The sequence below is a fragment of the Tyto alba genome, unplaced genomic scaffold (assembly GCF_018691265.1).
Source record: "Tyto alba isolate M040663 unplaced genomic scaffold, T.alba_DEE_v4.0 Super-Scaffold_42, whole genome shotgun sequence".
Lineage (NCBI taxonomy): Eukaryota > Metazoa > Chordata > Aves > Strigiformes > Tytonidae > Tyto > Tyto alba.
The window spans coordinates 25,156,207-25,176,016 of NW_024881318.1; the positions used below are offsets into that span (position 1 = coordinate 25,156,207).

The 19,810-nt window shown below is 40.1% G+C and overlaps 2 protein-coding genes across 4 annotated transcripts in view; one reads left to right on the top strand and one right to left on the bottom strand.

The window, feature by feature from the left end:
- The window catches only part of ERCC8 (ERCC excision repair 8, CSA ubiquitin ligase complex subunit), a 28,927-nt gene extending 13,811 nt beyond the window's left edge, over positions 1-15,116 (bottom strand). The window contains exons 1-8 of one of the 3 annotated variants that reach the window (XM_042804897.1): positions 14,923-15,050; positions 13,891-13,965; positions 13,475-13,570; positions 13,237-13,338; positions 6,787-6,910; positions 5,200-5,281; positions 4,503-4,571; positions 2,364-2,430 (exon numbers count right to left, since the gene is read on the bottom strand). In XM_042804897.1, coding sequence (XP_042660831.1) covers positions 2,364-2,430; positions 4,503-4,571; positions 5,200-5,281; positions 6,787-6,910; positions 13,237-13,337 — 443 coding nt within the window. In that variant the 5' untranslated portion in view covers position 13,338; positions 13,475-13,570; positions 13,891-13,965; positions 14,923-15,050. Of the gene's footprint in view, positions 1-2,363; positions 2,431-4,502; positions 4,572-5,199; positions 5,282-6,786; positions 6,911-13,236; positions 13,339-13,474; positions 13,571-13,890; positions 13,966-14,922 lie in introns of all 3 variants that reach the window. The other 2 variants (XM_042804896.1, XM_042804898.1) reach the window with 2 other exon arrangements.
- A 68-nt stretch (positions 15,117-15,184) lies between these two features.
- Positions 15,185-19,810, top strand: part of NDUFAF2 (NADH:ubiquinone oxidoreductase complex assembly factor 2) — a 72,053-nt gene continuing 67,427 nt past the window's right edge. Inside the window, exon 1 of the mRNA XM_033009037.2 lies at positions 15,185-15,400. Coding sequence (XP_032864928.2) covers positions 15,274-15,400 — 127 coding nt within the window. The 5' untranslated portion in view covers positions 15,185-15,273. The remainder of the gene's footprint in view (positions 15,401-19,810) is intronic.

Consider the following 19,810-nt stretch of genomic DNA (forward strand, 5'->3'; position numbering starts at 1 on the left):
TATACGCACTGTTGTCATAGTGCTATGGTAGAGAAACACCAAGAGCTTGCTTCTGCATGAACTCACTGGCCTTGTCTACCTTACTAGTGTGGCACAAGGAAAGAAAACTCAAGGTTCAGGCTGCCGTGACCCATTCTGGTTCCCAAGCTGCATGCTTATGCTTTGCTCACATTGCACCTTTGCCAGCAACAAATGCTATGATAACTTTTGGTACTAGGTGCATGCTTAGACAGCAACATTGCAGGAAGTGCACTCTGTATGGCACCTTGATGTGCAGCTTAATTTGAGTACTCCAGTAGTATACTTGTGTGCACCCCAAGACTCCCAGGTATAGATAGGAGGTAAATTCATAGAGAAGACTTCTCATGCAATGAGTCACCAGTGTAGATGTATTTACTGAAACTGTTTGGACAGTTCTCAGCAACTTAACTGGCCTTTTGTAAAAAACAAAACAAAACAAAACAAAAACATAAATCACTTTTCACACCAAGTGAACAAAAACTGCATATTTGTTCCACAGCTGGAAAATTTATCAAATCAAACTGCTTCTTAGATAAGCAGTCTAACTGAAGTTCTACACATTTTTTCCTGTGTGTTCTCAGGTTAGATCAGTGCATTAAGACCAGGAATACATATATACAGTATATATATAACAACTGACAAAGGTAAACCCAACTGATAGTCCTTATCTGTTCTGTGGCTGACAAAGCTAATGGCTAATTTGTTCTTTTGTGTGCTTCTCTGCTACAGACTGACTGTGTTAACCTCCAAGTGGTATTCCAACTGAGTATGCTGCTAACACATTACTTGCTGCAAACAAATATTCCAAGACTGTCAATAGAGAGATCACTGAGGTTTGAGCTGACTGAAGTGAGCAACAAACTGCAGATATTTCTTTGAAATATTCTTAAAAGGCACAGAAAGGGTTTCCTTCCTTATTATAAAAGCCTACAGTAGACTATTTTTTGTAATTAAGTTTCTATTGGATAATCTTTTCTAGTCAGTTCTAATGAGCAAGAAAGACCTTATAATCTTCTCTAGTGTCTGAAACTGAAGTGTGTGAAAGAGACACAGAAAATGTGTCTCTTCTTTGACTCTTCCAATTTCCTGCCAAAACTATGGAAGAGCTGGGTATCACAGAAATCTTAAAAAACATGTTTCACATAAAAGCCACATAAACCCCAAAAATGTATTTTCCCTCCCCTGAAGTGATCGCAAGCAAACATACAATTGTCTTGGAAAACAGTCACACCTCCTGATACTCAAGATTACTCCAAATTATCTTTTTAGCAGCACCAGTCATTTTCTCTTCAATACTTCATTATCTCAGTGTTTCTGGTTCTTGTCCATTATCTCAGCAGATATCAAAACTGAGTTATGTTATTAATATTGTTATGTTATTATTAGTTGAACTATAGTACTGAATTAAGTAATGGAGCTATAAGAAACATGTTTACCATGCAATTATCATAAGGTAAAATGACAACATGGGTAGATGCAGTCTATAGATACATGACTTTGAAGCAAAATGTTTTGGGAGACATCAGTAAGTCAATATTAATAAACTATATTTGCTACTATTTTTGTGGTAGAAAAACAAGGAAACAATTTTTCATTTGCTAAAGCAAACAAATTACACTGTTAAAAATTTCCCAAGTATATTGAGACTTTTTGAAGCTTGACATCAGAAGCCAAGGATATGCAATTCTGATATCAATTTATTAAAATTTTACTCTCAACTTATAAAACAGCCATTGTCCTCTGCAATTCAAAAGAAAAACGTGACAACCATACAACTGAGAAATGTAACATTATAATCAAAAGCTAACATATGCGAGAGTTACAGGAAAACCAAGAGGATCTTTCAGACTGAGAATGGCTGGAATGAAAAAAAGAATGGCCCAAGAATGTCAGCATACAATCCATACTCACCGAATTACTGCAGCTTGGAAAGTTACTCCCCATCAGCTAAGCTACCTGAGTTACGCTCTTTAACATAACTGAGTATGATTAACCAGGATTGTACTTTGAGCTAAAAATGTTTTACTTTCTTATAAAACAGATTATCAATGCATACACTAATAACCAGTAAGAAGTAAGTATCTCTATAATTTTCTTATACCTTTAAATGCAACTACTACCTCAAAATTCTGTATAATCTTGCTATAAAATAAGAGTCACTTGGATAGCTTTTCAGGCTTAGTTTTTCTAGGCAAGATCTATAAAATTGTGAATAGATTAAAGTAAATGATGAAGATTAACTTTAAAAGTGCATTAGAGTTGTAAAAAACATGCATAATGAATATATAAAATGTCACCATCAGACATTTTTAATGCATGTAACAGCCCAGCAACATCCCTACCTTGCCGTTGCCAAAATATATTCATGACGTGAGGACCAACACACCGCCAGTACTTCTTGCTTATGACCTAAAAATTACATGAAAAGGCTTCTACACACCATTTTATGTGAATAACTAAAAATAAAAGCAAAGACTTAGTTCTACAGGATCCACCAATCCAGAACAATGATCTAAATTGTAGACTGAATTCAAATTTTGTGAAAGTATATTGTTTTCAGGTAGAGGTTACTTATTCTTCTTGCTCAAGTGGGATTGCAGTGAGCTGGAAGTGATACATGAAATATTACACATGTATAACTTTTGATAACAAAGATGATTTTACTTATGCAAAACACAACACAGCCACAGCTACTGCATTTACTTTAAATATTATATTATTAAATTTTGTGTTAGAGCTGGTATTATCAGATACAGAAGGAATCTTCCATTTGTTTTTCTTCAAATCCTTACAAAGTGTTCAAAAAAAAAGTATATTTACCTTATGTACTTAAGATTAAGACTTCATTCAGCTTGTCCCCAAATATTCCTGTCCTGAATTTGGGATTTCCCACCCCCCCCCCCCAATTAGGTTTTCAGATATTAAGATAAATGTCTTCTTAGCAATGTCATACTCAGTGCAGCTGAGCTGGCAGCTGGCAATTAATACATGTATAGGAAGTATAAGATGTCCTAAATGTCAAGACTGCAATCATGCTTCATGTAATAGAAACACATTGCTGAAAAATAAACCAGGTTACACGTATACATTTCTGCTAATGCAGTTTAGAGCTATGTGCACCACCTTGTTTCTGGTACATCTTCTAGCAGTTGGTTTTCCATTACCTGAAGTAATCAATGTGTAGGATAAGTGAAAAAAAATCTCAATAATACAAGTACCACAAGGCTCAGGGCAGAGACATTTATTTGGCTCCATTAAGTAAACTACAGCCAAGAATTTAGCTCCATTTCAGCTGCTAGAGTTATCCTATATGAAAAATATTCATACCTATTTTCAAGACACTATTGAGTGCTTCAAGTTCCATAAAAAATGATTAGATTACATTAAGTGGAGGACAATCTGCTTCCATTTGTTCCTCTGATATTGCACTTGAGATAACTGTACCAGGATGTGTACAAAGACCCAACCAGCTTGTGCCTGGAAAACACTGAACTCTTGTGTCAAAATTAGGAAGTGCTGGTCTAAACCAAACTGATTCTCTAGAGAACTATTTTTGTGTCTGCACTCTGCTCTCAGTTCTAAAAACAGAACATTGAGATGCCCATTGAGGCTGACTCAATTGAGAAGGACTTAATGGTTTAAGCTCTGCATCACACCAAATCAGCTAGGCTGCTTTTTGATTTGAGTTGGCCAGTGAAGAAAGGGCTGCATTTGCACCTTGCTGTGTCTGAGCTAACACTTCTCTACAGTTTTTACATCAGATCTGCCTCTTGCTCTGCTGGTTTGAAGCATGAAGATTTACCTTGTAATTGGCTTCACTTGAGCACGTGTATATATACTCATACTCCAAAATGTAAACATTAGAAAAGAAGCATTAAGAGCAAGTTCTCATTAAGTGCAAGAAGTAATGGATTATGGAACAATAAACTATGTTTACTGAATTAGGTAAATTCAAAGGATTAGATACCGCCCTTCTATACAAGTAGTATCTTCCCTGTTATACAGAAAATTCTAAACAAACACATGCAAGCCCCTCCACAGGATATTTTGTTAAAAATAATGAAGGTCTTTTGTTTTGGCATTTTGTCATTATCATTGTTCTGGGGATGGTCTTTTTTAAAAAATCAAACAAAAAACACAAACAAACAAACAAACAAAAAAACCAACCCAGCACCCCATATTAAATTTCCATGAACACAAAACCAATGCCTACATTTAACCATGTAATAAATACTAATCACTATTGATTAGATGATAAAAATGCCAAAAAATCTATAATAACTGTTCATTAATATTTGTATCCTCCAAATCATTAGCATTAGACCAACATCCAGAAGAATCTTTTGCCACTGTGTAACTTTCATAACTGGAAATAACTTAGTTATGTTGGTTACAAAGAATACATGGAGGAAAACAAGTCCTGTAAAGAAACATTGTGTATAGAGTAGTTATTGTTTAACATGTTTCAAACTAAGAATTACCCTCCAGAATGTGAGAGGAGGATCCAGATTTCAAGTCACAGAGATGTACTTTGGGGCTTCTGGTACCAACTGTAACAAGAGAAACAAAGACAGCTAAAAAAACCCCAGCATCAGAAAGAACAACAACAAAATCTTAGCAATGATGAAGAAATAGAAGAAAAATGTTAGCTTTGTAACAGTTATTTAGTTAGAGCAATGAATTCTATTAATAGAATTAATAGAATAACTAATTTTACATTTTTTTCTAAGTAAATTTACCATATAACAAACAAAATTTAGAAATAGGGTAAACAGGACAGTACTTAAACTTAAAAATTAAAAATATATCCTATTTTTTTTTCTAAACATAGTTAAATTGTGTACATGTAAGCAATACACACCCCCCTATTTACACAATTTACTGTGTTTGGATCTAATAACCTTCAAATGCTAACTTATGTAATGAAAAGTAATCTAATTATAGCTAGGAGTTTTTATCTAGAAGGAGAATTGATTGATACATTACTTCAGAAGAACAACCATGATATTCTCATTGATATCTGACTAACCAATAATATGTTATTTTACCAATGACCTTATGTCTTAAGACTCAAATTACATAAAAATAAGACAGAAAGGAAAAAAATGTACAGAATATTACTTGCTTGTTACTGTAGCCCCAAAATACATAGGGCATTTCTTTAAAACACAAACATACCTGCTAATAAAGAATGTTTTGTAGCAATTGGAGACATGTGATGGCTATAAACTACTCCCTCAAATTTCAAGGTCTCTGCAGGCTGAAAATAAAAAGATTAAATGAATCACAGCACAAGTATGTTAACAGAATATAAATCCTCATTATTATTTTTCAAGTAACAGCTACAAATGGGACTAATACAAATATTACTATTTATATACTAACAATAACTCTCCTGGTTAAAAATCAGATCATACAAACATCGCAAAGTAAGTCTGTTTCCAACACTAGAACAACTATGACAGAGATCAGAGGTTACCCAAAAGGAAGACCACGAAAATTGGCTAATCAGAAGCATGAATGGAAATTATTAAAAAGCTATCAAAAATTTACAAGCTATCAAGAAAAAAAATCAGCAAACAAGAAGGTTATAATACAGAGATATAAGTCAACAACAAAGAGGTACTAAGACTAAATTTAGAAGCCCATTGTCATGCACAAACATCACATCTTAAAGTCCTCAACAAAACCCCAAGACAGCTCCATACAAAATTATTAGCTTCCTTGTAAGTGTTAAACTACTGAAATAATATTTTCTTTAATAATCACTACAATTACTTTCAGGCACAATCGCTTTTGTTATTGTAAAATACTCTATATTTAAAAAAAAAAATCCTTAAAACTAAGTTGTCTCTGTTTTTAAACACACCATTTGGTGGCAGAACAGGTCAATCCACAGCCTTCACATATACACTGTGTCTTTCAAGTGATGCTCACAGAACTACCTGGAAAGTGAACTGAAATTTGCATTTACAAGAAGATTTAGTAACTACAAATACAGCTTCACATCTCACTAAAAAAGGTCAAAATTTATTCTCGATTGTGTCTGTAGGATGACAGACGTAAAAAATTATTTCACTATGCGTGAAAAAAACACTCAAACAGCATCAGAATAAATACATTAATACATTCATACCAGAAACAGGATAAACTACAGTCATGAATTCCTAGTTCAACAGTTAGATGTGAGGATTAGAGAGTCAAAGCAACCTCAAATCCTACAGTATCTGTTTACTTTAATAATGTCAGCTACACTGGTTAGCATTTTCTTAAGTTTCTTATTCTCCACCAATTTTTAGAAATGGTGTCTATAATACAACAGAATTTTGGACCTAATGCTCCTGAATGCCAAGACCACCAGTCCTTCAAAAACAGTATTTAGGCCTTGGTTACTAGAAATAATTAGCCCTGCTGTACATTACCATTACATTCAATCCCCAAGAATGAACTTCAGACCAGTCCTCGGTTGACAAAGCATAAGTTCAAATAGCTGCATTTCTGTTCACAGCAAAAAGAGAAGGGAATTGTCTCAAGGGTTTCAAGCTGTCATACAGTTTAGACATTTGGGTCTTCAAAAACAGACAGGTACACACCAAGGTATGCATGACTGTCAGAACCACACCACCCTGCTGCTGCCCCCACAGTTCTAGCAATCAGCTGGTTTTCATCTTTCTGGATGACTGGTTCTGTTGAACTCTAGAACTGCATATGAAGAATGAATAACACGTATACAAAGAAGCCTGCAAGCTGTAGAAATTCTCTTACCTGTAAAATATTTGCATCCCATATTTTCAAGGTCCTGTCAAACGAGCTGGATGTAAACATGCCGGTGTCGTGAGGATACCACTGAACCATCTCCACACTGAATTTATGTACATTAGGATGGTTCCTAAAATCAAGGAAAAGATTCTAATTGGTTAGAGTCTTGATATTTGATGATAAGTTGAAAACAAACATTATTTTTTAATTTGTACTGATTTTTTCAAGAAGAACTACTTGGTTTTGGTGCCTCAATTTTCAATCAATCAACATTAATTACTTTGAGTAGCTCTCACTTGAAGGAACTACAGATTATTTACCTTTTCAAAATACTGTATCTCTAGCATATCTCAAGTTAAAACACTCACTCTGATGCATAAAAGGCCCTAATGTCTTTTGAAATTTTTAAATTCTGATGTTTAAAGTGAGGGCCTAACACTACAAACCATTTATGCTTGGAAATTCATGTATACTGAAGTCACCAGATAGTAGTGGAGTGAGTTACTGAGAGTTAATTATTTTCACATTCAGAAATAAACTAACAACAATATGAAACTTTCAAGTCAACTATGCATAGTAACAGAACGTAATAGAATTATACATTAACAGTGGTGGGAAGGAGACTCCAGAGCCAATCTTGACAGCTCAAGGATGATTCAACTGACCAGGCTCTGACCAATACAGGTTGTTTCACATACCTCCTAGGCCACTCATACCTGAGCTGGATCCAGATTCAGTGCCTAAAACCATCTTCCCAGACTCAGAAGTACCATGCTGTTGTGGGTTAACCCTAGGTAGCTAAGCACCACCATAGGCGCTTGCTTACCACCCCTACCGCCCACAGTGAGATGAGGGAGAAAATCCAAATGGTGAGAAAACTTGTGGGTTGAGATAAAGACATTTTAATAAGCAAATGAAACAAAACAACTCAAAGAAAAACAGGTGATACAAAAGCAATCCCTCATCACAGGCTGATGCCCATCTAGACTCCAAGCAATGGCAACCCCTGGGAAAGATCCCCTGAGTTTTAATGCTGCACATGACATTGTATGGTATGGAATATCAATACCTCTTCAGTCAATTCAGGTCATGTGTCCCACATCTGTGCTCTCTCTCAGCCTCCTTTCCACACCTAGCCTATTTGCTGAGGGGGCAGAGTAAGGAACAGAGAATGCCTTGACACTACACAAGGACTGTTCAGCAATAGCTAAAACATTGGTATGTTATCAAGACTGGTCAAACCCAAAACACAGTGCCATACAAGCTACTATGAAGAAAATTAACTCCATCTCTGCCAGATGCAGCACACATGAACAGTCCAACTGGCTCCACTCACAGCTAGTGAAGGTCTCAAGATTTCTGCGCTTCAGCTCTTATTTCTGCATTGTTCTCTCAAGTGTTCTGGCCTCCAAAGGAGCCACTACTGCAGGGGTATCACTATGTTAACACAGATGCAGATCTCCTCTATAGATCCGTGTCATGGTTTAAACCTATTCCACCCAGCAGCCAAACACCACACAACTGCTTGCTCACACTCCCCTGACCAGGGGATAGGGAAAGAATTGGAAGGTAAAGGTAAGGAGACTTGTAGGTTGAGATAAAAACAATGTAATAACTGAAATAAAATTTAAATAATAATGGCAATAATAGTAATATTAAAACATACAAACAAGTAATGCACAATGCAATTGCTCATCACCTGCTGACCAATGTCCAGCCCATTCCTAGTTAACAATCCCAGAGGAGAGAAAATCCTAAAACTGCAAGCCCAGAAGAGAGAGTGGGCAAGCTTCCCCGTCAGCCTTTATCTATATTCCAAGCATGACACTGTATGATATGCAATATTCCTGTTGTCAATTTGGATCTGGTGCTTTGGCCATGCTTTCTCACAGCTTCTTGTGCACCTGCATACTCGCAGGACATAAGAAGTTGAAATGTCCTTAATTTCTTAGGAAGAGCTAAACCCATCAGTATATTATCAATGTTCCTCTCGTACCAAATCCCATGCTGAATTTAAAATCCAGAAGTATTCTAGCTACTAAGAAAAATGATCTCTATCCCAGTCAAAACCAGGACAATCTTTACTACACTTAAGCTAATAAATCCTCCTGCTTGCTTGGGGTTCTAGAAAGCACAGAAGACATTTTTAAATAGTTAACCCAAAGCCAGCACTGACAATACTAAGCAAGCTATTGAGCAGTTGTTGAGCTTAGTTTAATAATTCCTGCATTGCTTATCTCTGAGGCTGTCCTGGGTTTGAGTGGTGAGTTTTTTGGTAGCAGGGGAGGGGGCTATAGGGGTGGCCCCTGTGAGAAGCTTCTCAAAGCTCCCCCAGCTCCAAGTCATCCCTACCTCTGCACCAAGGCTGAGCCAATCAGCTGCGCCTCTGCGATAACGTATTTAAGAAGGGACGTGGTGACGGGCAGTCGGACTTGTGAGGAGGAGTTGCTGCAGCTGCGTGAACACCAAGGTCAGTGGAGGAACGGAGGAAGAAAGGAGGGGGGAGGTGTGCTGGAGCAGAGACCCCCCTGTATCCTGTGGTGAGATGGCAGGGCAGCCCCCCCTCAACACCTGTGGAGGTTTATGGTGGAGCAGACACATTTATGGACTGTGTTTTTCACCTGGAAGATCAAGGTGCTGTGCCCGAAGAAGGCCGGAGTCTTGTGGGAAAAGGCAGCCCCTGCTGTTGTAGTTCAGCACTGGGAGGATTGCAGCATGCAGGTGAGTCCCATGCTGGAGCAGTGTGGGGAACACTGCGGCCCATGGGAGGGACTCACATCAGATAAAGTTTGTGGAGGACTGTCTCTTGTGAGAGGGGGACCATGATGGAGCAGGGGGAAAAGTTCCAGGATCTCCCCCCACTGAAGATGGAAAAAGTGGCAGCATTGACTGCACCCCCCCATTCCCTGCCCCTGTGCCACTGGGGGAGGAGGTAGAGATATCAGGATCAGAGCTGAGCCCGGGAAGAAGGGGGGGGGGGGGGGGGAAGGTGTTCTCAAGATGTGGCAGTGCTTCTCACTGTCCTACTCTGTTACGTGTTATTAATGTCTGTAATAAATGTATGTTCTTTTTTCCTTCCCCTAACGAGTCTGCCTTTTGCTTGTGCCCATAAAGGGGGATTTTTTTCCCATCCCAGTCCTATCTCAAACCCCAAGCCTGGCTCTCTGTCCCTTCTTATTGCCGGAAGAGAAGGGGGAGAGAGTGGCTGTGTGCTGTTTGGCTGCTGACCAGGCTCAAACCACGACAGAGGCATACCCTAGAACAAACTGTTACTTTGCCACACTGCTAAAATCAACAGATTTTGTGCACTTACTCTACAGGGGGTCAAGCTAAACATCTTCAGTACCTGCAGTGCCAGAGAAATCAAGCCTGACTCAATGTGAACTTATTCCTGCAGAGGCATTTGTATGCACTATGCTGAAAAATCTGAACTCATGGAATTAATCATCCTGATACAATAAATATAAGTGCACAACAATGCACTGTGTTCAGCACTGCACTAGAGCAATCAATTCTTGCATGGTCCAGAAAGCTGAGGAATGAACAAAATTCTTGAGTAGCTCTGCAGGAACCACCTTTGATCTGGCTAGGCTTAGTAGTGGCCACATGTCATTCAGCCTGGCATCATGTGTCACAGCTGTATGTTATTCCCAGTTCATTCTATATGCAGTATTTTCCCCCATTATTCTGAGTATCCCAACTTTCTCTACCAAAGAAAAATACAGAATTAATTATATGGATAGTAAGGCCAATGCCATTCATTCTTCCTAGGTGGGTTTTAAGTAGAGGAGACTAGCTTCTACACAAGCATCAGCTATATATTGCCTAGAAACTCATACTGTTCAGTTGTACTCTCAAATGTCAATTTTCACCACCTGACAGCATGGATCATATGAAACTGTTTAAAGTTAACTCCCAATAAAACAAGGGAAGTTTTTGTTTTTTGCAATCGCGGCCCTACATTCTGTAGTAGAATTTCTGACAGAGAATGGCCACGATATTTTGTTACAGGGTTTGGACAATCCAGGCCTGAGATTAGACTGCTAACAACACCTGTGTTATGAGAATGACCTTGAAGGGCTGTGCTGTGAGGAACTGCATCTGTTAATGAGGAATTTTCCCAGCTCTGTATCTGGCTAAGCTAAGCACAAGTATGCAGCAAACTGCAAGATGCTTGCCTATCACAGTTTCCCTTTGGGTGTGTGATAAGTTGCTTATGACCAATAATCAAGGGGTATGGGGCGCGTGAACAGCGGGTGCTTGCTGTGCAAAGGATATAACCAAGTGATTTGGGCAATAAAGGGGGATGACATGTAGCGGCATCGGTGTGATTGTTGTTACTCGGGCCACTCTCTGTATTATTATTATTGGGACCCTCTTCACATTCTAGATAAGAAACAGTAAGTAAATCACAGCTGACCATCACAAATCACGTCCTCTGCTGTTCTAAACTACTAGGCCCTCAGCAAGCCCCATTCAGAGTCCATTCAGACATAGCTTCGAAGGGCCTCTACCAAGAGCTTAACCTTTAAGCAATTTCAAGACCAGAGTTGTGCTGTGCCTTGCAAACTTGGAGCAGAGGCAAAATTTTCAACATGCCATTATCATATTCTTTAAATATAGGAGCCAGACGCATGTCTTACTGGTAATTATAAATTCATTTATGGTGTTGGGAACTCCACGCAAATAATATTCCAGTATCTGAAGCTATATCTGTAGCTAATTAGCTACCACAAAGGATTTTAAACATACTAGGAAGCTACATGAATATTGGGAATAAATAATTGGGGAAAAAATCCTACTATGGTTACTTTAAACAACAACAACAAGCCTATTATTTAGAACTCTGTCACACAAAATCAGATTCTAGTAGTATGATTTATACCTCAACTGATAAGTAACTTATGTAGGTGCAGCTTTTAACACCTACTCAAGAAACAGACCACCAACTAACTATGCTCATAAACAGAATTTTCAAGCATGGAATATTTCTACTGATCTAACTGAAGTCAATGATGGCATGATTTTAGCACAGATTTGTCAGTTTTTATGCTGTGTCTTCTAAGTATGTATGTCTTCAGTTTGCTGTTTCTGTTTCAGATTTCATTTCAGTTTTGAGACTTGGGAATGTACTTAAGAACAAGTAATGACTATACAGAATCAATTACTTCTGTTCCAAGAGTTCAAGCCATCACCACTTCCCAAATACAGCTTACTTGCAGCAGATTCTGTTCCTCCCCATTTGTTTTGATGCACGTTCTAGTACCCTTTTTCCTTCTTATTGTACAAGATACCATTTAGGCCTTTCATTGCCACAAATCTGTTCTTGTTGATCTTACTCATGAAGGTCTTAACCCTAAATAATTTGAAGACTGGGAAAAAATATGGGGAAAACAAAGCTACTAATCTTTTACACAGTACGATAGATCTTATAATAAGTCTCAGAAAGTCCTAACCTACTAGGTAACCTTACTATCTAAATACAAGGGAAAAACAGCTTTTGCTAGAAGACATAATGCCCATGATGGGCAAATTTGTACTGATGGTAGGGAAAGCCTGACAAATCAGTGAAGGCTTTGAGTCTTTATGTAAATTATACACAGTGTGGTAGTACCCTCTACTTTAGAAAAATGTCCCATCTTTGTCAGTAATACACCTGTCTTCATTCAAACATGTTCTTAAGAAGTTCTGTATTAATTACTTCCACACCTGGTGAACTTAAAATAGCCATTAGTAAAGCTGGGACCAAGGGAGAAGGGAAACAAGAACTGCAAATTTGTATTAGATTTTTTTCCAATCAGATGAACAGGGTTATACAAGGATAATTTTCACTTTGATTAAGCACATTTATTCAAAGATACACATATGCACTGGGGGATACATGGAATATTTCTACAACAGTCCCAAAATTGCTCTCACTGGCATAGAGTCAACAAGTTTCAACATGAAACAATAAGAAAACTCACAGCTGAGAAACTGTGACCTGGAAGAGGGTTGTTTTGTTTTGGTTTTTTTTTTTTTTTTTTTTTTAAATTCTTTTTTCTAGTGTTAAAACATTAAACTGGAATACCAACTTTTTTGTGGTGTCTACAGCAACACAAGCCTCTACTTGAGTTTCCATATGAGTCCAATTAATATCCTACATTTTAACTTCTGATCTGCCAAAGATCTGCTCAAACAATAATGGAGTCATTGTACATATATTATAAGTGTTGAAGTACACAAATCAAGAAAAACAATTACTTCCTGTTACTTAGTAAATCACAGAAATCCTCACAAGGTTTCTTGCTGTTTTTTAGCACGTCAAAAACCATCACGCTAGCCCACAAAGATTTGTGACACTATTTTATACAGCCTTTTTATCTTAGAAATAAGAACACATTCAATTTGTGAGTTTAATGCTAGTCACACATGAGAAATCACTATGAAGTTTTAATAGAAATTTTGAGTACCTACCTTCCAACAGAACAAATGGCTTTACATACATAGCATGGTTTCCTGCTCAAGTTTTCAAGGTCATAAAGTACAATAACACCATCTGATCCACCGGATAACATGCTGAAAGTGTCAATAAAGCACACAAGTTACAACACTCATGACCTTAATATAACTGAGTGTTCATCAAGAAAATCCATAGTACTAAAACACAGTGAAGCACGCACATACATTTTTAACATCTAAAGTATATACTTACTATCTTCCCTCAACACAGTCAATATCAAGGGTGTTGATACCAGTCTCATGTATTCTTTCCACATCTCTATCTTTATTTAATTCCAAACTTAGAACCCTTAAAACAACAGGAAAAAAAAAAAAATATGAACAAGAATAGAATTGTACAATGTTACAATGTAGCTCTTAACAAGTCAAACCATAGATTTGTGCTTCCTCAATGCATTTACCTCATCACCATTATTTTTTGCAAAACTAGACTTGCAGACACGCTACAGGGCTAGAAAGAAGTCCTGTGAAGTTGGCAGAAAAAATATTTCATTCTTTATTTTGTTTAGAAGTTACAGGGAAAATAATTATGTAAAATGGGCTCAAAGAAATAGAAAAACTGTATTATTTGGAGTCAAAGTGAGACAAAACCGTAATGCAATTACTCACAACAAGTATTAGTTACTTTGAAGTTTCATCACATGATGGCCTTCCAAGTCTCATCTTACTTGGAACAACGGACACCTGGTGGACAGATTAATTAGTTCAGCATTTCCTTTAAGGAAACTGTGCGTTATGTTTTCTGTAATATTAAACTATGCTATCCACGTGATGAAGTTTCTAAGAGAAACTTTTCTGAGCTGCAATTCGTATCTTGTACTACTTAGCAGAAGCCTGTATCTTTAAATATGCCCTTACATAGTCAAAGAGACAGATTCTGCTTCCTTTAAACCATACTAGCAGATATAAAATTAGCCTTATAAGATGATCAGAACTTCCTACAGCACTATTTTGTAAAAACCACTATCAACAAAAACGTAGGTAAGTAACCAAAAAGCTGTAAGGCAAAGTGATCCTACTAAGCTTCAGTCTGACTGGCAAAAAATCTCGGTATGAGAAGCTTCAGCTGTTACAGGCAGACCCCCCAACAGCATGTCATGTAGGCATGCCTCAACGGCAGCAAATAACTTAATTTTTTTTAAAAGATGCGAAATACAATCATGCATTGCCGCATGCAAATGGAAACACATGATGAAACCATTAAGATAATGGCAGTAATACTGAGGTTACAAGCTATCGCCCTGTGCCTACTCAGCTCATCCCAAGGCTGATAATACACACACACTTAAACAAACAAAAAATCCACGGGAAACTCCGAGACGAAGCACGGCAGAGGCACGACAGCCTCCCCCGGCGAGCCCAGGCCAGCCCCGCAGGCTCCGGCCTCCTCCGCTCCCGAGCACCGGGCAGGGTAGCAGCAGGACAGACCGCGGCTCTCTCGGCCGGAGCGGCCGGCAGCGGGGGCGGCCCTGAGCCCCACCTCGGGCGGGAGCAGCTCGGTTCAGCTCCGACGGAGCGGTGCGGTGCGGGGAGGGGCCGGGCGCCGCCGCTGCCGCCTCCCGGGCCCGCGGCGGCCGCTCTGGGGCCCCCCCGCGCAGGGCGGCCTCTCCCCAGCCCCAGCTCCCCACCGGTCCCCGCTACCTCCGGGCGGCCTCGTCCCGGCGCAGCCGCACTGGATCGTCAAGCCCGAGCTGGCGAGCCCAAAGGGACGCCAACATGGCGGGACCATGAAGGCGCTCGATCCGAGACGGCCATCTTGCGCCAGGGGTGGAAGGAACGAGCGCGGGGCCGGCCGCCCGCCAATGGCGAGCGGCGCTGCTGGCGCGCCCGCCGTCGGGGGGCGGGGCCGGGCGGCGGACCCGGGGGCGGTGGTGAGCGCGGGCAGCCGGCCAAGGCGCGGGGCGCGCGCGCGTGACGCCGCACGCCGAGGGGCGGGGCTTGGGCGGCGGCGGCGGCCTCGGGACCCACGGTTCCCTCCGCGCTCCCACCGGGATGGGCCGGCCCTGGCAGGCCCTGCGCGCCCTGCGCCTGCGGCTCTTCGGGCCCGCCAAGGAGCTGGTGGGCACCGACCAGTTCGGCAACAAGTACTACCGGGTGCCGAAGCACGAGACGCGCGCAGGTGGGGGCGCGGGGCCCGGCGGGGCGGCGGCTGTGGGGGAGGGGGTAAAGGGGGTGCTGTGGGCGCGCGAGCGCTGAGGCGGGTGCGCTGAGGGGGGAAACCCCCTCGCGCCGAGCATCGGAAGGTTTTGGAGTGTGGCTGTCGCCCTGTCTGTCGTAGGCAGCGGTAAACAGATTGACTCTTCTTGATAACTCGGAGCGCTTCTGCGTATCCATTGCTGTAGCTATGCTTACTGCACTCCTGAGGGAAAAGACTTTTCTGGGTTTCTGCCTGAGTTCCAGGAGCCCGGGCGCTGTTACAGCGTGTCCTTACGTCATTCTCCACAGATGATACGCTCGCGCTGCGCCGTTATATATCATTTATTGAAGGCAGCTTCCCCGGAGGTGTGTGTCTTAAGTGCACACGTGTGGTCGGTGACCCTGTCGCGACCGCCCACAGTCAGCAGGGCGGTTGGCTGCTGCTGCCCAGTTGCAAGAAAGAGCGACTTCTATGTGAAGGAAAGGGTGCAACTTTTTTTATATTTTGCAGCCCTATTTCATCTCCCTGCACGGGGTTTGTTATCAGCCTGCTGTATATCCCGTATGTTTTGTACGACCAGAGCAACCCCAGGCTGTGGAGACTTTTGACTTGATGTTCCTCAGAGTACAAGGAAATTCTGAGGCTGTGCAGTCACTTAATTCATTCCTAAAAGGAGGGAAGAGAGGGGCGCACACCTTCCCTCTGGAAACATGTAACGTCTTCTGGAGTTATTTTGCCTTCCGAGCAGTTCTCTTGACCTGTTCTGCTGTGTGACCCATTTGTCAGCAGTGTTGCTTTCTTCTGGGTTAATATGACGGTGTAGCACTTCCAGGCTTTCTGCACCTTGCTTTCAGCTTTTGCTCTCCTCACTGCTGAGGCTCATGGTGTCTTTGAGGGATGTGCAAAAGGCTGTGTCTTTTATCACACAGGAAGCAGTAAAAAGTACAGTCAGATTTGTTGTGTGTGATTACTGCAGTGTCAGTCCTTATTTACCAGTAAAAATTACTTGTTTTATCAGAAATACTGGCAGTCTTTTTCTTGATATTTGAATTTATGCTGGCATGGCTTTCACAGTGAAAGATCTCTGCTGAAACTCTAAGGCTGATCTCTGTATTATACGGTATTTGTAGTGACAGGACAGGGGAGGTGGGATTTAGCTATTGAACTCAGCAGGAACACAGTATAAGAGCTTTTAAAGTTAATAATTAACTGAAATCCACGTGTCTAAGAACACATTGTGGTAGCCTTTGTGTTTCCCAGTTTGTCTTCAGATGAACTGTAGGAATACTGAGCATAGCACTTCAGAGGTGAAGTTACACTGATTTTGCCTTGAGCAGGGAGGGCTGACTCTTAAATGCTCTGCAGTTGCAACTCTAGCAGAAGTCAGTGAGAACAGCACTTCTGTAAATCTTAGAGCTCTTGAACATTAAGTCTATTTTAGTGATAGCACAATGCAGGTCTACTGAATTATCAGTACTCATCTGTTACTGGATTTTCCTCTCTCATTCTCCCACTTGGCATACTTCCTTCGTCTTGATATGTTGAAAATTCTGCACCAGCAGTTTGCACTGGTGCAATGTTTTGCTACCATCAAAAGCGAGAGGTCTTCTCCCTGTTTGCTTTCTTGCTGTTGCTGACTTTTCACTGTCATTTATTTGACCTTCATGTAGAAAACTTGAATAGAAAAATGGATTAAAATGACTTGAATGTCATAAACTGTTCGTAAAGAGGATGTCAACCAACTTGAGCTGGACACCCTGTCAGGGGGTAGAAGCGGGGTGAGCTCTGCGAAGATGGAGTGGTGGGCTGTTTCTCTCTCTTCCTCCTGTTGCTGCTCAGAGATGGAACTGGCCCAGCTGTGCCGGGGCAAGCCAGAGAAAACAAGAACCTTCTGGAACATCCTACTGTGCAGGTGTAAAAAGACTATAGAAAGATGACACCCCCACCTGTGCTTTTGTCCACCCACCACCTGGGGATCAAGCTTGCTACTCAACAACAGCGTGGGATCTAAGGGGTGGTGATTCCCATTTTCCTATTCCCCTCTTTCCTTTCTCTCTCTCTCTCCTTCTTACATGCACTCAGGTATATATGTTTTGTATGAATTGTGACAGGTTATTGGGAAAATAGTCTCTTGCCAAAGTGCCTTTATTTGTTTGTGGAAGGGTATCAGTTGATCATTACCAGACTCTCTCCATGCACTCACTAGACCTGTCAGTTAATAAAGGTAGCAGCTAAATTGTTCCTGTGTCGTGACCCAACCCTGCCCTACTGTTCAGCAGAGCAGAGACGGGATTGTCCCCTGGTATTGGATTGTCACCTGGTACACAGGCCCTCGGGGAATTCAAAAGATTCACCCCCTTCATAACCCACCGAGTGGAATGATTCTTTATGAAGAGTAAATTGCAAGCTAGAACTGGCGCAGAAGTGGGAATGAAGAGGATGAGCTGTTAGATAGAATAAGGTTATACAAGATGTCTTGAAACAAAGTGAAGAGCCAAAACTTTTAAATTGTCTCTGTTACTTCCTAACTATATTCACCCATTTTCTTCTGCCTTCTACTAGTTTGCTGTTAAGCTTTTTAATATGCATTTGATTGGGTTGAGAGGAAATATCTGGGAAAAATCGTGTATCAAAAAAAAAAAAATTAAAAAACAAAATAATAAAAAAGAAAGTGTCTGGCAAAGGGCTAATGCTTTATTCACTCTCCCCATGCTTCTTTTCTATCTTTGGAATGAAAGTAAGGGAAATTTGGGATACTCAAAAGTAATAGCACATCTTCCATAAATGTATTAATTCACAGTTAAGTGTCCCTTATTGTCTTTTTTAATGTAACTAGAGAACAGGAGAGTGCATATGAAAAATACTACTACTAGAATTCTGTGTGCAAATACTACTTCTGAGAATTCTGTTTAATTTACTGATGTATATTTGACATTGTGCACTAACTGTGGCTTTAGATGATCTATAAAAACCTAAGCCTTCAGCATCAACAGAATTAAAGTATTCTGAAAGAAAAACTTACCCACACAAAGAAGAAATTGATGGTGAAACTTTTTTCATGAAAGTGTTCAAACATTGCTTTTTATTCTGTTGATTTGTTCTGTGTTTATTATTTGATAGAACTCACTGTTACAGTCAGACACACTTGACAATGAGATGTGGGATGTAATAATTATTAAGAAGGGAGGGACATAAGTAGAATGAAGAAAACTTACTTGAGGAAAACGGGCTTCAATAAGTTCAGAAAACAGAATAGAAGAGATCCTGTGAGTATCTAAGAAGAATAAGTGAAAATGTATGTGGGGCAATTCATACCTGTACCTATTCCAGCTATTAAAGGCATGAGTACAAATTACCCTAATGTAGATGAAGTCTAAGAAGTATAGCAATAAATTAATCTGGCTAAATCATGAGGTTTTAGTCACCTCAAAAGACAAAAACTCTGCATGAATCAAGTTAACTGGCATGGGTGCTGCAAAAATAGGGAAACAAGTAATAACTCAAAAACGTAGTCACAATGTAGTAGTGAGTGAGAACTGATGTCAAGTTGTTGATTTGACAAGATAGGTTCTTATGAAAATTGTTTTCTGAGTGGACAGAACTTCAATGTTTTTTAAACCTTTTTGTGTACAAAATTTAAGACTGTAGATTATGAATTTGCTATGTGGGTGCAAAGCAGGTTGGAAACTGATCTTCTGATAGCCAGAAATGTTACCATCAGCTGGAGGGGAGTATCCAGAGTGATCCAGAAGCTGTCTGTTGAAGTTCAGAACTACTCAAAGTTTTTATTAGTGATTTGGATGAAGAACAATAAAGTATTTTGATTACATTTGCAGGGAAAACTGTACAGGAGGAAACTAGGAGTAGCTGTGTGCGTCTTATGGCAGATCAACTGTCATACAATTCAACTGGGGTATTAACTGAGATAAAGCTATGCTTATTTCTGAACAAAGTACATATGATTTAGTGGTTAAAGGGTTCTGAGAACATGGACTTGCACAACTGACAAATTTTCTGTAGTACAGCATGTATTGTGTTAGTACTATAACAGATTTCATTTCTGTGTTCTCTTAATTTGGATACCCATCTTCACCTTCCATTTCTAATTTACAGACCATTATCCACTTTGCTTGCAAAACAGACTCCCTCATGAGTGTTCATTATTAATATAGACTTGCCTGAACCTAGCCAGCCTTTTGCAGCAGTCCCTTGTTATTTTGGGTTACTTAGATGTAGGAGATTCTATATCTGTTAATTTTCTCCTCCCACTGGTGACTCATTTCCACTGTAATTTGTGCTGTTACTTTTGTGGATGGCAATCCTTGTGGTGTCAACAGAAGAAAAAAAGATACTAGGTTTGGTCTATTCCAGAGCAGGAAAGCATGCCAGACC